This window comes from Vombatus ursinus, unplaced genomic scaffold, assembly GCF_900497805.2.
Source record: "Vombatus ursinus unplaced genomic scaffold, bare-nosed wombat genome assembly UNPS02014946.1, whole genome shotgun sequence".
Taxonomy (NCBI): domain Eukaryota; kingdom Metazoa; phylum Chordata; class Mammalia; order Diprotodontia; family Vombatidae; genus Vombatus; species Vombatus ursinus.
In genome coordinates this window covers 1,596,461-1,614,847 of record NW_020954724.1, presented here as the reverse complement: position 1 = coordinate 1,614,847, position 18,387 = coordinate 1,596,461, and the positions used below count along the sequence as shown (strand labels likewise).

The window sequence follows — 18,387 nt, the reverse complement described above, 5'->3', positions numbered from 1 at the left end:
TTAATATTTTTTATTTTTTAATTTCATGAATTTGTTTTAAAACTGCAGGAAGAATAAATGGGGAATGACTAAACAAACTGTTAATGGATAAATTTTTTTAAAAATAGAAAAGACTTTTTTGAAATGATGGAGAGTAAAAAAAAAAACTAAAAGAATAATAAATACAATTACTCCACATAAATGAAGACAACTGTAAATGATCCTTTTATAAAAAGGAAAGCTACTAAAGTCTAAGTCTCTTTGTTCCAAATCCAGTTTTTGTTCTTTTATCTAGTTTCAAGAATCTGTGGAGTATTCAACTAGGGGGAAGATGGTTTATATGCTATATTGAAAACAAATTTATCAATTAAAAAACCTTCCTGCTATTACTTCAATTCTCTAAGTTAAATTAAGTCATGTATCTCAGTATTAAATTTTATGTGATATCAAACAAATCTTAGCTCTAAATAATCAGCTGTTAAATCAACAACAACAAAACAACCCATGAACTTCTATTCCTCACAGCTGTTAGTAAATGGTCGATGGGCAGACTTTGAAAATAATGCCAACAAATGAACCTAGAAATTTAGGGTTCAATAAACCCAAACACTTTGGATACTGGGGTAAGAACTCACTATACAACAAAAACTGCTGGGAAAATTGGAAAGCAGTCTGACATCAATTATGTTTACAGCAACAACTCACATCATATAACAAGATAAGCTCCAAATAGATATATGAACTATATAAAATGACACATAAACAAATTAGAGCATCAAGAAAGAAATTACCTTTTGGATCTGAGGCAGCTAGACATCACAGAGGACAGAGCAATGAACCAGAATCAGAACACCTGAGTTCAAATCAAGCCTCAGATACTTACTAGCTATGTGACCCCCCCCCCCCCCCCGCAATTAACTTAATCTCTGCCTCAGTTTTCTCAACTGTAAAATGGAGTGTAAATTGGAAAAATAATAGTACCTACCTCCCAGAGTTCTTATGAGTATTAAATGAGAATATTTGTAAAGTGCTTCAACATAGTACCTAAGGCATAGTAGGTAATAAATAAATGTTTATTTCCTTCCCTCCATCTACGGGGAAGAGTTCATCATAAAACAGGAGATAAAAAAGATCAGAGAACATATATAAAGAACCGATTCAAATTTACAAAAATAAAAGACACTCACTAATTGATGAATGGTCAAAGGATATGAATTGGTAGTTCTCAAGGAAATAATTCTAAGTTATCTATAGTCAACAATTATTAAGTGCCTACTATGTGCCAGGTATTGTGCTAAAGTGTTGAAGATACAAAGAAACACCAAAGACAGTCCCTGCTCTCTCAAGGAGCTCACTGTCTAATGAGATAATATATAAAATAACTATGGACAAACAAGATGAATACAGGTTAAACTGGAGATAATCAACAGAGAGGAGGTACTAGTATACTAGTATTAAGAGGGATCTGGAAAGGATTCTTACAGAAGGTAAAATTTTAACAGGAACTTGAAAGAAGTGAGGGAAGCCAGGAGGAGGTGATAAGGAAGGAAAAAATTTCAGGCATGGGGACAGTCAGACATGAAGTGTTTTGTTCAAAAAACAGCAAAGGAGGTCAGTGTCACTAGAACAGAGTGAGGGACAAGGGGCAAGGAGAATTAAGAAGACTTAAAAAGAGAGGAGTGGGGGCAGCTAGGTGGCGCAGTCGATAGAGCACTGGCCCTGGATTCAGGAGGACTTGAGTTCAAATCCGGCCTCAGACACATAACACTTACTAGCTGTGTGACCCTGGGCAAGTAACTTAACCCCATTGCCTAGCCAAAATAAATAAATAAATAAACATAAAAAGAGAGTAGTGACAGGTTCTAAAGACCTCTGAACACCAGATGATCTTATATTTGATCTTGGAGATGACAGGAAGGCAATGGAGTTTAACGAAGAGGGCACACACAGCTAGACCTGGGCTTTAGGAAAATTAGTCTGACAGTTGAGTGGAGAATGGACTTGAGTGGGGAGAAACTTGTAGCAAGTAGACCAACTAGAAAACTGCTGCAATAGTCCAGGGCTGAGGTGATAAGGGCCTGCACCAGGGTGGTGACAATGTCAGAGGAAATAAAGGGCTGTAGAGCAGACATATTATAAAAATAAAATTGTCAGAGAAACCTGGGAATCCTTAAATAAACTGATGCAAAATGAAGTGAACTAGAAAAAATTACATAACAATAACACTGTAAAAATGAACAACTTTTTATATAAATTTGTTACAAGGGTTTGTTATGATTGTTTTGAGGAGAAAGTAATTGCTGAAAAAAAATTAATTTTAAAAAAGAAATTAATGCAACTGCAAATAGTTGTAAGTAAAGTGGATACCCACTGACTAGGGAACAATTTAACAAATGGGTAGTTTGCACCATTAAAAAAAAATAGGAGTTCAGAGAAGAGCAAGACTTTTATAAATGGACACACAACAAAATAAACAGAATCAGGAGAACAATTTACACGACGACCACAATAATATAAAAGAATGAAATGCCTAAATACTTCAGCACTCTGATCAACTCAGTGCTCAATCATGGTTTTAGAGGCTTGACGGTGAAGCACATGTCTGTTTATTTCAGCTGAGATGTAGTAATAAGTAATAAGTACATTGCTCAAATGTACTTATTTTTACAAAGTAGAGCTTTACATGGGGATGGAGAATTATTGAGAAGTAGCAATAAGGTAAAAAGGGCATCAATAAAATATTTTAAAAAGAAAAATAATATATACTGCTGCAGCATGCTATAACATATTCCCTTTTACTTTAAAAAACGTTTTATTTGTATCTTTTATAACTTTCATCTCCCAATCTGTACTCTGACATCTAGAGAGCCATCTCTTTTAAGTAGGAATATACAAAAAAGAGGGGAAAAAACAGTTCAGTAAAAATAACCAGTACATATGATTATATATGCAGTATTCCCCATCAACAGCCCCATACTTCTCCAAAGATGGAAGGGAAGCACATTCTCATATTGCTCCTTCAGAGCCAAGTCTGGTGCAAAAAATGAATCATAAAGCGATCAGTTCAAATTTTCTTTTGTTCTTTCCATTTACATTGTTATAATTACTGTGTATATTGTTTTTCTGGTGCTGTTTACTTCATTTTCCACTGGTTCATTTAATTGTTCCCATGCTTCTCTGCTATCATAGTCATAGTTGTTTAAAGTGCAGTATTAGTCATAACACTCACAAGCCACAATTAGTTTAGCTATTTCCCAATCAATGGCAACTACTTTTTTTCTGCTACTACAAGAAGAGTTACTTTTAAATATTTTGGTGTATATGGAGCTTTCTTTTTGTCAATGATCTTCTTGGAAAATATACTCATTTTTGTCACTTTATTTCCATACTTCCAAATTGATTTCCAAAATGATTGGATCAATTCACAGCTCCACAATATGCATCACTGTGCCTTTCATTCTACAAACCCTTCAACACTAACTATTCCATCTGTTGATATCTTTAAACCTTAGAGTTGCTTTGATTTGCATTTTTATTAGTAATTTTTGAGACTCTTTCATATAGATGTTAGTAACTTGTAATTCTTTTGCTAATTGTTTAATGGTTCTTAGTCATATACATTTGAATTAATTTGATATACAGATACACACACACAACACATATAGATGAAATGACTTTTGTCAACGATATTTGATGCAAAAAAATTTTCCCCCAATCGACCCTTTCTTATATTACTTGTGTTGATTTTATTTCTTCAAAGGTATCCAATTTCATGTAATAAAAATTATTTATCTTCTGTGATCACCTCTATCTCATTTAGTTAAGCTTTCTCTCTTGAGTGTGGAAAAACATCAAAACATCTAATTTTTTTTTGGTGGTATGCCTTTAAACATTCAGAGATGGATAACTATTTCAAATTTATCGTGAAATATGGTGTATCTGTTCTGTTAACTTTCTTTCTTGTTTTCTCAGCAGTTTTTGTCAAATACTAACATCAAATAATTTATTTTTCTCCTCAGTAAACCTGGTTAAGTTCATTTGTTTCAATTTGTCCTTATCTAGCCTGATCCAATCATCTACTTCTATTTTTTATCCAATACCAAATAGTTTTGATGACAAAAATATTCATGTTATGAGTATGTCTTAGAAATGGACATATGAAACACCCATGAGATTCCATAAACACATGAAAATCAAATTCATTTTATAGTGACACTTGATATATATGACAGCATTTATAGCATTATGAAAGTTAAGGATCATTAAAATATATCACTATATATTATGTAGACACACACACACACACACACACACACACACACATCTACACACTTCAGGCTAAAGGAGTAAGAAGCAAGCCTGAAAAATTTCAAAGAAGTTCATAATTAGAGCCAACAAGTATGAAACAAATGATATAGCATTTGATATTAGAATTACCAGAGAAATAAAACAAGGCAACTTCTAGAAGACTACTTAATTTCCACTTATATGTGTGTGGACTTGACAGAATACTGCCAGGAAAAGAAGGCTAAGTATAAATCTTCAGTATTATCCATAAAGGTCTATGACATATCCTTAGCAAGATTTGGTTCTTTCAAAATCTCAATCTGTAACATGATGATAGTCTAACATAGTGATCCTCAACCTTTTTTTTTTTTTTTTTGCATTTTTCATTTCTCCAAAGTCTTTATAAAGATTGATAGGAACTAGGGATACTGACAGCAGTTACTAATGGAGTGAGGTTGGTAACTTTTATGGTTGCTTCTATAATCACACCTTCGTCCTCACTGGAAATGTTTCTGGGCCTGGAAGAGGAAAATGTGGCAGTGGCTGATTGTCTTGTGTCAGGTTTTTGAAATGACCTGTTAGGTTTAAGAGCCTTGGCTTTAAATAAGGGGGGAGGAAGAAGGGGAGAGAGAATACTAATGCTGTGAGTCAAAATATTTATGTGACTTTTACAAAACTAGAGTTTTTAAAATAAAGTTAATTTGTACATCCTATCATTAATGCTGGAAAGAACTTATGGCCCTATGTCATATATAGATATATATATGAAATAAATGAATGGAAGAGGTTTCTTACTTTTATCTGTGACTCAAAGTACCAATTCATTCAGCTCTTGTCTAAAATAACACCAAATCACAATTACAGCAACTATTTTATTCAATGAATTGTGAACACAAGCAATACTTAAAACATTTTTATTCCTAAGTATTTTTACATATGGCAAGTATAATATCCAGTACTTACTGAGCTGCCCCTTCCCTGAGAAGATTATCATTATTAAGCAGTAACCGAACATCTGGAAAAAAAAGTTTATTAAAAGTATCTCATTATTTGTTTATATTTGAAAAGTTTACCAAGATTACTGTAATCACACAAAACAATGAAAACTAGTTTTGTTCTGCTTTTCCCCCCTGAAGAAACTGACCAGAGGAGAGTGGGTCAATTCCTAAGTGGCTCTGAAAAAAAGCAAAGGAAATTAACATATATTTTATACTCAGAAAAAAACTGCAATTAGATGGAGGAGGAATGTAATATATCCCCTAATAATAAGACAAATGGAGAGAGGGACACAAGAAAGACAATGTGGTAATTGTAGTAATCACTTTAAGTCCTCTACCATTTAATATGACAATACTAGCATCAGTTCCACAGGTAACCACTCTACAGAAAAGTGATCAGACAAGGAAAAAGCTTGTCATTAGCTTCAAGCACTCCTTTTTCACCTTTGAAATATGACAATCACGCTACACATGCATTTAATTACTTAATTTTTGTAAAACTGCCCTATCCGCTTTGTTGTCCTCACTTTGGTAGCAGATATAAGATGCCCAAGAGTGATATCATCAGAAAGTCAGTAAGTTAATAATTATGCTATTAATCATCATTATGGTTTTATGAGGGCTGTATCAGTTAAAAAATATTGTCACTAATGCTTACCTCACCTCCTCATGTAATTATGAATATTACATGCAATTTGGGTTTTATTAAAACTATTGCCAAACCACAGCCGATTATTTTGGGGTCTAGAGGCCTATTTTGATTTGGTTGATTAGACTATTGAATGGTGGTGCTGGTGTTTCTCATTTTCATTTTTCAGTTGTGTCCGACTCTTTGTGACCCCTTTTGAGATCTTCTTGGCAAAGATACTGGAGTGTTTGCCATTTCCTTCTCCAGCTCATTTTACAGATGAGAAAACTGAGGTAAACAGGGCTAATTGACCTGCCTAAGATCACACAGCTATAAAGTGTATGAGGCCAAATCTGAACTCAAAAAAAGGAGTCTTCCTGACTCTAAGCCCAGTACTCTATCCACTGCGCAACCTAACTGTCCAGAATCGTATTTAGTCTCAAATTACTAGAACTAAACAATGAAGACTTCTTACGTAACTCTTTTAAAATAACAGTCTTCATGAATATTTAGAGATATAAATCAGAATCATTCTCTATTAAAATAAAGAGAACTTGGCAATTTTCTTTTCTTCCTTTTTTTTTTTTTTAATGGTGAGGCAATCAGGGTTAAGTGACTTGCTCAGGGTCACACAGCTAGTAAGTATCATGTGTTTGAGGCCAGATTTGAACTCAGGTCCTCCTGACTCCAAGGCTGGAGCTCTATCTACTGCACCACCTAGCTGCCCCCTAAATTTTATTTTTAAATTTCCTTCCATCCCTGCTTACTACTGTCCTATATCTCTTCTGCTCTTTTTAGCTAAACTCCTCAAAAAGACCATCTACAATAGGTGCCTCCACTTTCTCTCCTATCCTTTTACAATCTGCCTTCCAACCTTATTCCACCCAAACTGCTCTCTCAATCTCTTAATTTCCAATTCCAATGGCTTTTCTCAATCCTAATTCTCCTTGATCTTCTTGTAGCTTTTGATACTCTTGATCATCCTCTGCCTCCTCAACAATTTCTACTCTTCAGGTTTCTGAGACACTTCTCTCTCCTGTTTCTCCTTCTACCTATCAGACTGCTTCTTCTCAATCTCCTTTGCTGGATCCTCATCTAAATCATGCTCTCTAACCACAGCTGCCCTTGGGTTCTATCATGTTGTTCTTTTTTTCTCTCTCTATACTTCATTTGATGATCTCCTCAGTTCCCATGGATTTAAAACTACCATCTCTATGCTGATATTTCTCAAACTCTTTCTGACCTCCAATCCTGAATCTCCAACTGCTTTTCAGACATCATAAAAATGAATGTCTAATCTACATCTCAAACTCAACATGTTTGAAACTGAACTCATGAACCCCTAAATTATTTCCCACCTTCTCTCCTCTGACACAACTATTGCTCTAGGATAGGTTCTCATGAATGGACTACTGCAATAGCCTACTGGTGGGTCTGCCTGCTTCCAATCCATCCTCCATTCAGCCACTAAAAAGATTTTCCTAAATCACAGGCCTTACTATTTCATATCCCTACTCAATCTCATCTCCAGAATTAAAATCTAAATGCTCTACTCCACATCCAAAGCCCTTCATAACCTAGATCCCTCATGCATTTCCAGTCTTTTAATACCTTACTCCTGGACATGTACTCTTTGATCCAATGACACCGACCTCCTGCTTGTTACCATGAACAAGAAATTCCTTCTCTCAAAGAACAAAATACAAACTGCGAAGAAGACAACATATTTAAAACTCCTATATCCAAGCCTTAAAGAAAAATATGAATTGGTCTCAGGCCACGAAAGGGCTCAAAAAGGATTTTAAAAATCAAGTAAGAGAGGTAGGGGGAAAAGTGGGAAGAGAAATGAGAGTGATGCAAGAAAATAATAAAAAAAGAGTCAACAACAACCAAAAAAAGGGTCAACAGCTTGGTAAAGGAGGTACAAAAAAGAAAAATACTGAAAAAAAAAAATTACACCTAACAAAACAGAATAGGCCAAATAGTAAACGAGGCACAAAAATTCAATAAAGAGAAAAATACCATAAAAAGCAGAATTGGCCAAATGGAAAAAGATATACAAAAATTCACTGAAGAAAAGAACTCCTTAATAATTCATTAAAAATTAGAATTGGGCAAGTGGAAGCTAATGACTTTATGAGACATCAAGAAGGAAAAGCAAACCAGCCTAGGTTGGAAAAAGAGAGCATGTCCAAGCTTAGGTGCTCTTCAGTGTGGGGAGCTGATCTATGAGTGGCTGCTGCACTTGTGGCCCAGATAAGACAAAGAGACCCAGCTGCCAAAAACCAAAGAAACAAATAAAAAAACTGAAAGTAAATTAAAAAAAAAAACCCACAACAGATACTTTCATTACCAGTTAAAAACATTTTTTAGAAAAAGATTGTAATGCAAATGGAAAATGAAATGATCCCATCTTTCAAATATATAATTATTCAGTATATGGTTCACATTTAATTATCTCCATATTCTTTTTTTCCCAAAGGCAAAAAAATTACTTTTCTGCCAATTCTAAAGATCAAATTTTGTTGATGATCAATCTAAAGAAAGCCAATTTACAATAAATTTCAAATGACATCTAGACAAATTATCACTTTCCATTTCTTTTTGAGCCTTCTTAAGCATATTGTATATTATTTATGTGGCATGTTTCTTAAAGTGTGTTCCACAAAACCCTATTATTTTGCAACAAATGAAGAGTTCCATAAAAAGTGCTAGTCATAGTAGTATTTTCTTCTTAATGATATCAAATGTTGATATAGCAAAGAATTAAAAATTTTAAAAATCAGAATTCTTCAACTAAATGTGATGCCAGCAAGTTTCACAGGAAAAGTGACCAAACAAGTCACTTCTTTCATTATGAAACAAAGACTGATGTAATCTATTTTTGCTTAAAACTTTCCCCAGTACCCAAGTATGATGGCAAATATTCCCTCCCAAGTATCATGTTAATATATTTTAATGCTGTTAATAGATCTTAAGCCCAAAAATATTCCACTGCCAAATTAATTTGGGGAAAGTTGCTGTGGTAAAATGTATTCAAGGCAGGAAAAAAAATTAAAATTTTAAAATCCGAAAAAAAATCTCAAAAAAAAAAGTCTTTCTCAGTTGACTATGTGTGCATTACAACTATTTAATACTTTCTAGAGTGGATAAAAAGATTAATGATTTTCAAAAATATATAAATAGATTTATCACAGTTACATTTTAGTTTTTTTTTTAATTTTCAAGGAGCCAGGGAGAAGGGTGAGTTGTTGTGTTTAAAAACTCAAACAAATCACATTAAAATACGTTTTACTTCAAAATAGATAAAAACTCCAAGATACCACTGAGCATGGATTATTTATATCACAAGTTATTTGGAATCATAACCAGGTAATCTTTTTTCAGAAAAAAAAAAAACTTTATTAATTGAGTATAACAGCCACGTATTAACTATCCTTTAACTATGGGAGAAATGCTTCTATGACATGGTCATCTCACAATTATCCTTTCAGAACACTAATTTAAATTTTCTGACCTAAGGTTGAACCCTTCTAGAAAACATGATTGCTGGTTTATTAAAAATTAAATAAATAAATAAGAGCCACATCAACGAACTGGCAAAAACCCAGTTTATTTAATGACAGATTCTGTTGGAAAAAAAAAAGTTTTCTTCCTTTGGAGTCTCTTATGCAGCTAGAAAGAGCCACTTGATTTTGATTTCTGCATATGTACAAAAGGAAATGCATTTCCCATTTTAAACTAAAATATAGTAGTTTAAAAAATTACTTTTGTTAAACTAATTAGATTTCTTATTGAAGAATACATACTAAGAATACTCAAAAATATCTTTAAATAAAACAATCTAAAGTGACCTTTTTGTTGTTTTTAAAATAAAGGGTCAAGTCAATAAGCATTTATTAAGCACCTACTAAGGACCATGGCCAGGCACTGTGGTAAGTGCTGGGGATATATAGAAAGGCAAAAATAGAAGAAAGTTAAGTATGTTGCAAATATTAATTGCTAACTTGTTCAGGAGACAGTTTCACAAGCACATATCTTCAATTTTGTTTTATTAAATACAAATTGAATCATCATCCACCATCTGTATAAAACTAAAAAAATAAGCTAAAAGACCTTTTTTATAAGGTATGCTACTGTCTAAAATTACACACATCTGATATTAAGAATATAAAGCAATGTTATGTTAAATAAGAATGTCTGGTAGAAGAAACAAATTAAACTGAGTCTTCCTGATCATTGATTTAAATCAGTTCAAATCTACTACTGTCTCAAAGAGTAAAGTTCCAAAGTAGCAGAAAGAAATCTAAGCTGAAACACATCACTTTTTTTCCTCTATTCCTCTGACAGGTTCCAGGACAAAGTAAGTATGCTAACTGGGTCTGCACTGTTTTTTGAAATGTACAAGTAAAATCAGTAATTACTATTTCATGCACTGAGTAAAGCAGCCTGATAGGAGATAATCTGCTAACGACAGTTATTTCTTCTAAAAAGAAAAAAGAAGGGTCTTTTGAACTTAGCATTATCAGATTCCTAAAAACAGTGGCAATTTCTTATGTGTTGCAATGAAAACAAAAAATTCTGTAATTTCTTACATAGCAATTTTAAAAAATTTATGCAGATAAAATGATCTCAAATATTCTAAAATTTTGCTTTGTCATTACTGTAAAACTTAACTAATTTGGACTAAAGCAGTATATAAATAAAAATAAGAACAGAAAACAGCATTATATATGTTAAATTAAGCCCTTTCTAACTTATGGAAGCAATATGAAGTTATGGAGTCATGGACAGAAAGCTGGTTTTGTAGCCAGGAAGGCCTGCTTAAGTCCTGCCTCTGACACATATCTGCTATCTGACCCTGGGCAAGTTACTTCAACTTTTCAGTGTTCTAGGCAATTATTTATAAGCTGCAGACAAAGTGATGATTTGCACCGGTAGAAAGAGTTCAAGACTTTTCTTCTTAGAACAAATACATATCAACTTATGTGACATAGCAACTCAGATTAGTGATGGTCTAAAGTGAAAGAGGCTCATCCATCAGATATTGGTGGCCAGGTAATTATTATTTTTCAGCCAAAACAATGCATGAAGATAATCTATTAGCCATTAAGGATACAATTACATTATGTTTTAGTTTAGGAACCATACACTGGCAAAATCATGACTTACAGATTTAGTGTTCAAAGAGACCTCAGAGACCACTGAATCCAAGCCCTTGATTTTAAAGATAAAGATATACGCTCAGAGAGTAGAAGTAACTTAGCCAGAAATCAGGTGAGATTGGGATTTGAAATCTGGTCTTCTAAATCTAAATCCAGTGTGCTTTTCATTGTGCTAACCATTAAGTAAGCAATTAAAACACTCACCATTAAATACCTCATTAAATTCTCCTGGAGGGGCATGGATGATGAATTTTGCTGCTATGCGCACCTGAAATAGAAATGAAAACATTAATACTATAGCACATGAAAATGAACAACTATTTTGAAGGTGAGCAAGGCATACCACCAGCAAAACCTTAAAAACTAAAGCCCTATTGAAAATACCATTAGAATGTTCTAATGGAAGTAGAAAAAATTCATTCCAAATTTACTGTCATTTAAAAATCAATATTGATTAAAACATACAATTCAATACAAAACATGCCATTTAGAAGTTGGATGCTAAAAGCTATCTGATAACCAAAATTCATTCCTATCAACAACTTTTTAGATACTTCAGAATATGTATAAAACAAAGAAAAGTGAACTTTTCATGAACACATGTATGTTATTTGGACATATGAAAGAAGCATATCTGTTTTTTTAAGGAAAAAAGTTATTGATTCAGTGATTGTAAAGGGTCTGTCACAAAGTAGTGGAAAACTAAACAAGAAGGGATAAAAATGTTATCACTGTACTCAAGGCACAAATGATACCAGAGCAGCAGCCTAGAAGTTTCAGCCACAAAATAAATGATAGGAAAAGAGCTTTAACACAAATAATGAAGTATTTTTCAGGCAAGAATAGACTTAATAGTTATTCTCAATAATAGCCTAAAATAGTAAATTAAAGCCAAACATTCATGTTCATAATAATAAAAAAATGAAAAAATTTAAAAGATTATCAAAATATCAGGAATACTACCTTAGAAATATTCATAGAGGATGGATATTCATCTTCATGTACCTTAAAGTATTTTTAAAACATTTTTATTAAAATGTTTTGATCTAAAAGTCCCTTTTTAATCTGAACATTTTTAGTAATCAATCACAATTAAGATTTGTGTATTTGTGAAGGCAAGAAGTCAAGAAGAGAAGGCAAACAAAAAACCTCCAACAACCACTGCATTTTCTGGTTCATTTGCAGGAGCCTATTGTGCTTGTGGAAATAATTTTTACAACAAGATCATGAGAAGCATAGCCTAAGTAAACGACTATAGGAAAAAACATAGATATAGTAACCCAGACATAAGATAACTAAAGTAAATTAATCTTTGGAGAACTAGTGGAATTTTAAGGTGATAGCTATTTATATTTCCAACAAAAATGGATAAGTTAAAGACACAAAAATCACTAAATTTTAAGCTTAAAAAACAGCCAAACATCAAACTCCATCTGAAATTTCAACACACTATCTATAGCTTTGCAATTTGGACTCTGATTAGCAAGTACTTAATAAAGGGCCTACTATGTGCCACACAAGCCCTGGGAATACAAAGAAAGGCAAAAACAATTCCTGTCCTCAAGGAGCTCACAAATCTAATGGTGAAGACAAAGTGCAAACAACTATCTACAAACAAAAACATAACACAGAACAAACTGGAGGTAACCAAGGAGGGAAGGCACTCATTAAGGAAGACTGGGAAAGGCTTCTTGAAAAAGATAGGCTTTTAGCTGAGACTTGCAGAAAGCCAGGGAAGCCAGGAAGCAGTGATAAGGATTCCAGGCACAAGGAACTGAGTGGAGAAATGGAATACAGAATACGTGGAAGGGAGTAAGGTGCAAGAGGCTACAAAGGTAGAAGGCGGAGAGATTAGGAAGGGTTTTCAAAGTAAAAAAGAAGTCCTAAACTGAACTATCTAGAAAACAGAACATGCAAAAGAAGGAAGGCACACAACTCTGGCACTTATCATTTATGTGATTGTTGTAAAGGTCCAAAGTATACTTTTAGTTGAAAGGGAGTGTCTTGTGAAGCAAAGTCCTAGGATATTAGGCTAAGACCACAAAACATCCCTGGATCAACCAGATCAGACATTAAAGCTTTCCAGAAATCCGATACACCTGTGGTATTCACTGATTCATAGAGGGCTCTGTGATGCCTCAAAGTATGTGAGAAAAAATAGAAGTCAGAACTTTCTACAAGCCTCACTCTTACTCTGTGTAATAAATAGGAACCAGGCTCTCTCCCCAAACAGGAGATCCACAAGTTGCTAGAGATTTGCAAAAATTACTTTCAAACACCCTTCATAGACAGTTACAAGTACTCTCAGAAATAATAAGAGTGGGGAGTGAAAGGGAGGAAAGGAGGCCCAAGTAAAAGCCATTAGTTTTTTGCTGTTTCTGTCATCACTCTATTCCTAAGGACTGAGGCTGATTGGAAGATACACCTCGAACAGATAGATATCCAATATCTTAATTAAAACTCTTTTTGCCCTCACCAAAAGCTCTCCTCTAGGTGACCTCTAAAGAGGGAAGAATAACTTTTGTTGTTTTTCTAAGTTACTACTATAGTTCTGCAAATGTTCGGGTAACTGGCATTTGACATTTGTGCCAGGCAATGAATTAGGCAAGGTTAGAAACATAAAAAAATAAAATAATTAATAATTAAAAATTACTATTTAAATTAAATTATAATTTAAATTAAAAATAATGATTTTAAAAGTGGAAACAACAAATTGAAGACAGGTACTACATGAAAATCTTAATATTCACTTTAAACTCTTACTAGGAAATTCTTTAAGTTACTAAACAATGCTTTATTACTAAGAACATGGTAATTATGTTCAAATAACATAAATTGTCTTCTAAATAGTTCCGATTTTTGTAATACAAATTGAATGTTGCAAAAATTAGACCAGAGAAATCTCTAATGTAGTCAAAAGTTCACCTTTCAATAGAGAACTTCATAAAAATCTCCATCTCGTTATATCATCAAGCCCAGCACTGCTATTTTTTTTACTTGACAGATTCTTTTGTGCACATTATATATGAAGATAAATGAGATCTTCCACATGGCTGCTTTCTGTTTGTTGACTCATCACAAATCAATATTGGATATAAAGTTAGATCTTAAATATTAAGTACTCTTATTATAAGGATATGTGTCTATACTCAACCCATCAAAAAATGTCCCTTACATAGAGCTAGCATTTAAAAAAGGCTTTAAGTTGTGCAAAGGACTTTACACACGTTATTTCATTTGAACCAGATGACAGCCCTGTAAGGTAGATGCCATTATTATCCTCATTTTGCAGAAAAGAAAACTGAGAATGAGAACAGTTAAGTCATTTGCTCAATGCAGCTCAGGCATTGTGTCTCAGGCAGAATTTAAATTCAGGCCTTCCTGACTTAAGTCCAACCCTATTCACTGTGCCATCTAGCTTCTTCTATATTTGTATATTTAACAAGTGTTAAAGTCAGTTTCTACATTTTCATTATTAGAAATCTCTCTGAAAAGTCATTCAGGAAAAATAGAATATTTCATATACTCCATTTAGAAGAGAAAAAAAAATTCAGTTTTCCATTCAGGATGTAACATGAAAAAACTGGAATTGACTACCCTCTCTCTAAAAACTCCAAGTTTCAACAATAACAACAAAATAATAGTAATACTAGTTAGCATTTGTAAAGCCCCTTAGGGTTTTCAAAGCACTTTACAAGTTATCTCATTTCACCTCCACAACCTTGTGAAACAAGTGCTATTATCTCCATTTTACAGATGAGGAGACTGAAGCAGGTTAAGTGCTTTGTCCACGGTCACAAAAGCCAGTATGTACCTGAGGCAGAATTCTAATTCAGGTCATATTAACTCCAAGTCCGGCACTCTACTCACTGCTATTTAGCTGTTTCATACAATATCAACAGTTATTGTTCCTTTACAAAGAGAGATAAGTTGCCATGGAGAAATCTTAAATTCTCTATCAAGAGACTGGAAACACCAATTTAAGTAGTTTGCAAGTATGATGATATTCCCCCTTCCTTTTCACCAACTGCTGACTTTCTCTGAACGAACTTTGATGGTGGTATCAAAACATATTTCAGAAATTTCACCTAATACATTTTTATACATAAATTTAAAAGACGTAATTTGGTGGCCATTACTCCATTTATACATACCAGAGTCAATTTAGGAGACTAAGAAATGAGCTGCTATTCTGATTTAGGCTGGACCACGATCTAAAGGTGACTGCTTTTAAAAATTCTCTCTACTAATAAAGAAAATTAATATCTATTCCCTTTTACTTTCTCTTAAACTTGGATCTGTACATAGTTTCCTATTCTTGTACAGTTGTATGCTGTAACGGCATGGCTTGGGTTCCTACAATAATTGATGTCTTATTTTTTTATTTCTAAACCAGGTTCATTAAAACCCTGTAAAATAAAAATGACTTCTATCTTGTCTTTCACGTGTGCAAAATTGCCCAGGAATGTTTAAGATATTTTAAATTGAATTTATGATCCATCTTCAACTAAAATTGAATTCCTAAGTGTTCTCCCTTATAGTGTGTCATTGTAATATGTTATTCTCTATATGTACACAATGAATATTTACTACTTACAGTAAAAATTCAAATTACTAAGATGCTTACAGATTGAGATATTCTAGTTAACTGAATTTTAAAACTGAATTAACCAATAATCTTTTTGCTTTAACCCTTACTGAAAAATCTCACTAAAATGTATGTCAAATTCCTATCTTTTAAAAAATAATTTAACATCAGTTATCTTCATCGGTTCTCAAAGTATGATACAAGGACCCACAAATCTTTGAGGGGAGGCCCACAAGGTCAAAACTATTTACATAATAATAGTAAGACATTACTTGCCTATAAAAATACTACTCTCTTTTCCAACTATATATTTGTATAAGGAGAACTTTCCTACACATATTTCAACCAAAAAAATATTATTGAGACAGACTGTATGTAGAAGCAGATAAGTGAATTCAGGTATCTTCTATTAAGCCAAAAACTAAATAGATTTGCAAAAGTAAGTAAAACTGCCATTCTTCTCACTAAGATTTTTTTAATTTTGGAAAATTTATTTTTTCATTAAAATGTTACCTAGTGGCGCAGTGGATAGAGCACCAGCTCTGAAGTCAGGAACACCTGAGTGCAAATCTGACCTCAGACACATGGTATTTACTAGCTGTGTGACCCTGGGCAAGTCACTTAACCCCGACTGCACTGTAAAAAAAAAACAAAAGAAACAAAAAACAAAAACAACAACAACAAAAAATTACCCATGTTAACATGTAATGGGACTTACTGTTATGATTTTTAATGAATAAACATTTTAAAAATTAATCAATTTTAATTTCAGAATGTGGTAAATATTTATAGATATAACCCACATGAAAAAAGCTCTTTGGGGTCCCCAATAATTTTTATATGAACTTTTAAAAATTTTTTTGGCTAGGCAATGGGGTTAAGTGACTTGCCCAAGGTCACACAGTGTCTGGAAATCAGGTCCTCCTGACTCCAGGGCAGGTGCTCTATCTACTACTGCTCCACCTAGCTGCCCTGTCCCAATAATTTTTAAGAGAGTAAAAGAGGTCCTGAAACCAAAAACTTTGAGAATCATTGGACTAATTATTTTAAGTCTCCTAATTAGTCTCCCTGTCTCAAGTCTCTCCCCACAGGTTAGAGTGGATGTCAAGAAACTTGAGTTCAAACCTAGCATCAGACACATACACATACACAGGGTCATACAACCCTGGGCAACTCACTTCATTTCTCTTAGTCTCAGTTTCCTTATCTGTAAAACTGGGACAATAACAGCACTTATTACTTCCCAGGGTTTTGGTGAGGGAAAATAAGATATTTACAAAGTATCTTGCAAACTGTAAAGTGCTATATAAATGCTAGCTATTATTATTACACAATGTGGACAAAGTAACTTTTCCTAAGCAGAAATCTGATCAAGTGACTTTCCTACTCTATCAAATCAAGTGGCTTCCTATTCCCTCTAAGATAAAATATATAAACTCCTCTGTTTAACTTTTAAAGCCCTACACAATCTGGCCCCAACCCATTTTTCTAGCCTAACTGGACATTAGTTTCCCTCTCCCATAGGACACTTCATCTCTGGCTATTTCCACAAGTCTGGAATATACTACTTTCTCACTTCTCACTTGCAGAGTCTTTGACTTCCTTTAAGATGTAGCTTAAATACCATTTTTTTTTCCAAGAAGCCTTAATTTAAGTTTCCCCAAAATACTACTTCCCTTTCTCCCAATGTTATCTTTTATTATTTTGTATATATTTGTATTTACTCATTTTATATATTCACTGTACATCTTAAATATGTACTGGTTTCTCTCATTAGAATGGAAGCTCCCTGAGAGTAGGGATTGTTTCATCCCCAGTGCCTCACACACAGGAGGCCCTTCGTGAATACATGTTGATAAATCCTTGCTCAGTTTTACTCTATATGTATTCTCCTAATAATGAGCTCAAATTTGGTAAGAAATTTAGTCAGTAATAGCAATTGTTAGCTATTGAGCTTAACTTTCTTAAATTAACATTCCTAAATAAGGTCCATAATTATCATTTCCAGGAAACTACCACTTAATACTTACTCCTTAGGCATGCCTAAGGCACAAAGCTTAGCACAGTGCCTGGCACATAGTAGGCATTTAATAAGTACTTACTGACTGACTAGGCCAGACTACCTCTTACCATGAAAGGCAAGGAGACCCAAATTGGTACAAATGGGAACAAACCTAGAGTATCCACCAAGTAAAAATACACAATTTACTTAAGTCCAGTAACTTCCCCTTTTGAGCCTCCATAAACTAATTATTTCTTTAATTTTAATTTAATTTAAAAACATATCTATTGAAAGTAAATCACAAGTGCAGGAAAACCAATTCTATTGTTTATTTGTTATTCTGATGGTGAAATTATGGTGTGATAGTTTATTATGCTTCTAATGATCAGATAAATTCTCTCCTACACTTACTTTTAAAAGACCTTCTAACTTTCCATCCCTTTTGCTTTTATGAAATCAGTGCTTTCAAAATCCTCAAAATCTGTCAATGATTTATCCTAGGAAGGAAAAGAGAATCAGGGTCTTCTCTCTAATTCTACCTCTTCTGACATAATTTTAACTAGTGGTGAAGCAAAGAACTAAAACATCATTTCAGCCTACTTGAAAAAATTATCCACACCTCTACATGAGTGACAACACTGAGTTACCAACATTTTGATGGTTACAAAGTGGAAATTTTTTTGTACTTTATATAACAAAGGGGATCTATATTCTGCACCTCACTATCACATCTTTACTAG

General features: G+C 33.4%; 1 protein-coding gene across 1 annotated transcript in view; it reads right to left on the bottom strand.

Moving 5' to 3' along the window:
- CAPZA2 (capping actin protein of muscle Z-line subunit alpha 2) overlaps window positions 1-18,387 on the bottom strand; it is a 48,628-nt gene that overhangs the window by 14,335 nt on the left and 15,906 nt on the right. Inside the window, exons 2-3 of the mRNA XM_027845009.1 lie at window positions 11,262-11,325; window positions 5,230-5,281 (exon numbers count right to left, since the gene is read on the bottom strand). Of these exons, the coding sequence (XP_027700810.1) occupies window positions 5,230-5,281; window positions 11,262-11,325 (116 nt within the window). The remainder of the gene's footprint in view (window positions 1-5,229; window positions 5,282-11,261; window positions 11,326-18,387) is intronic.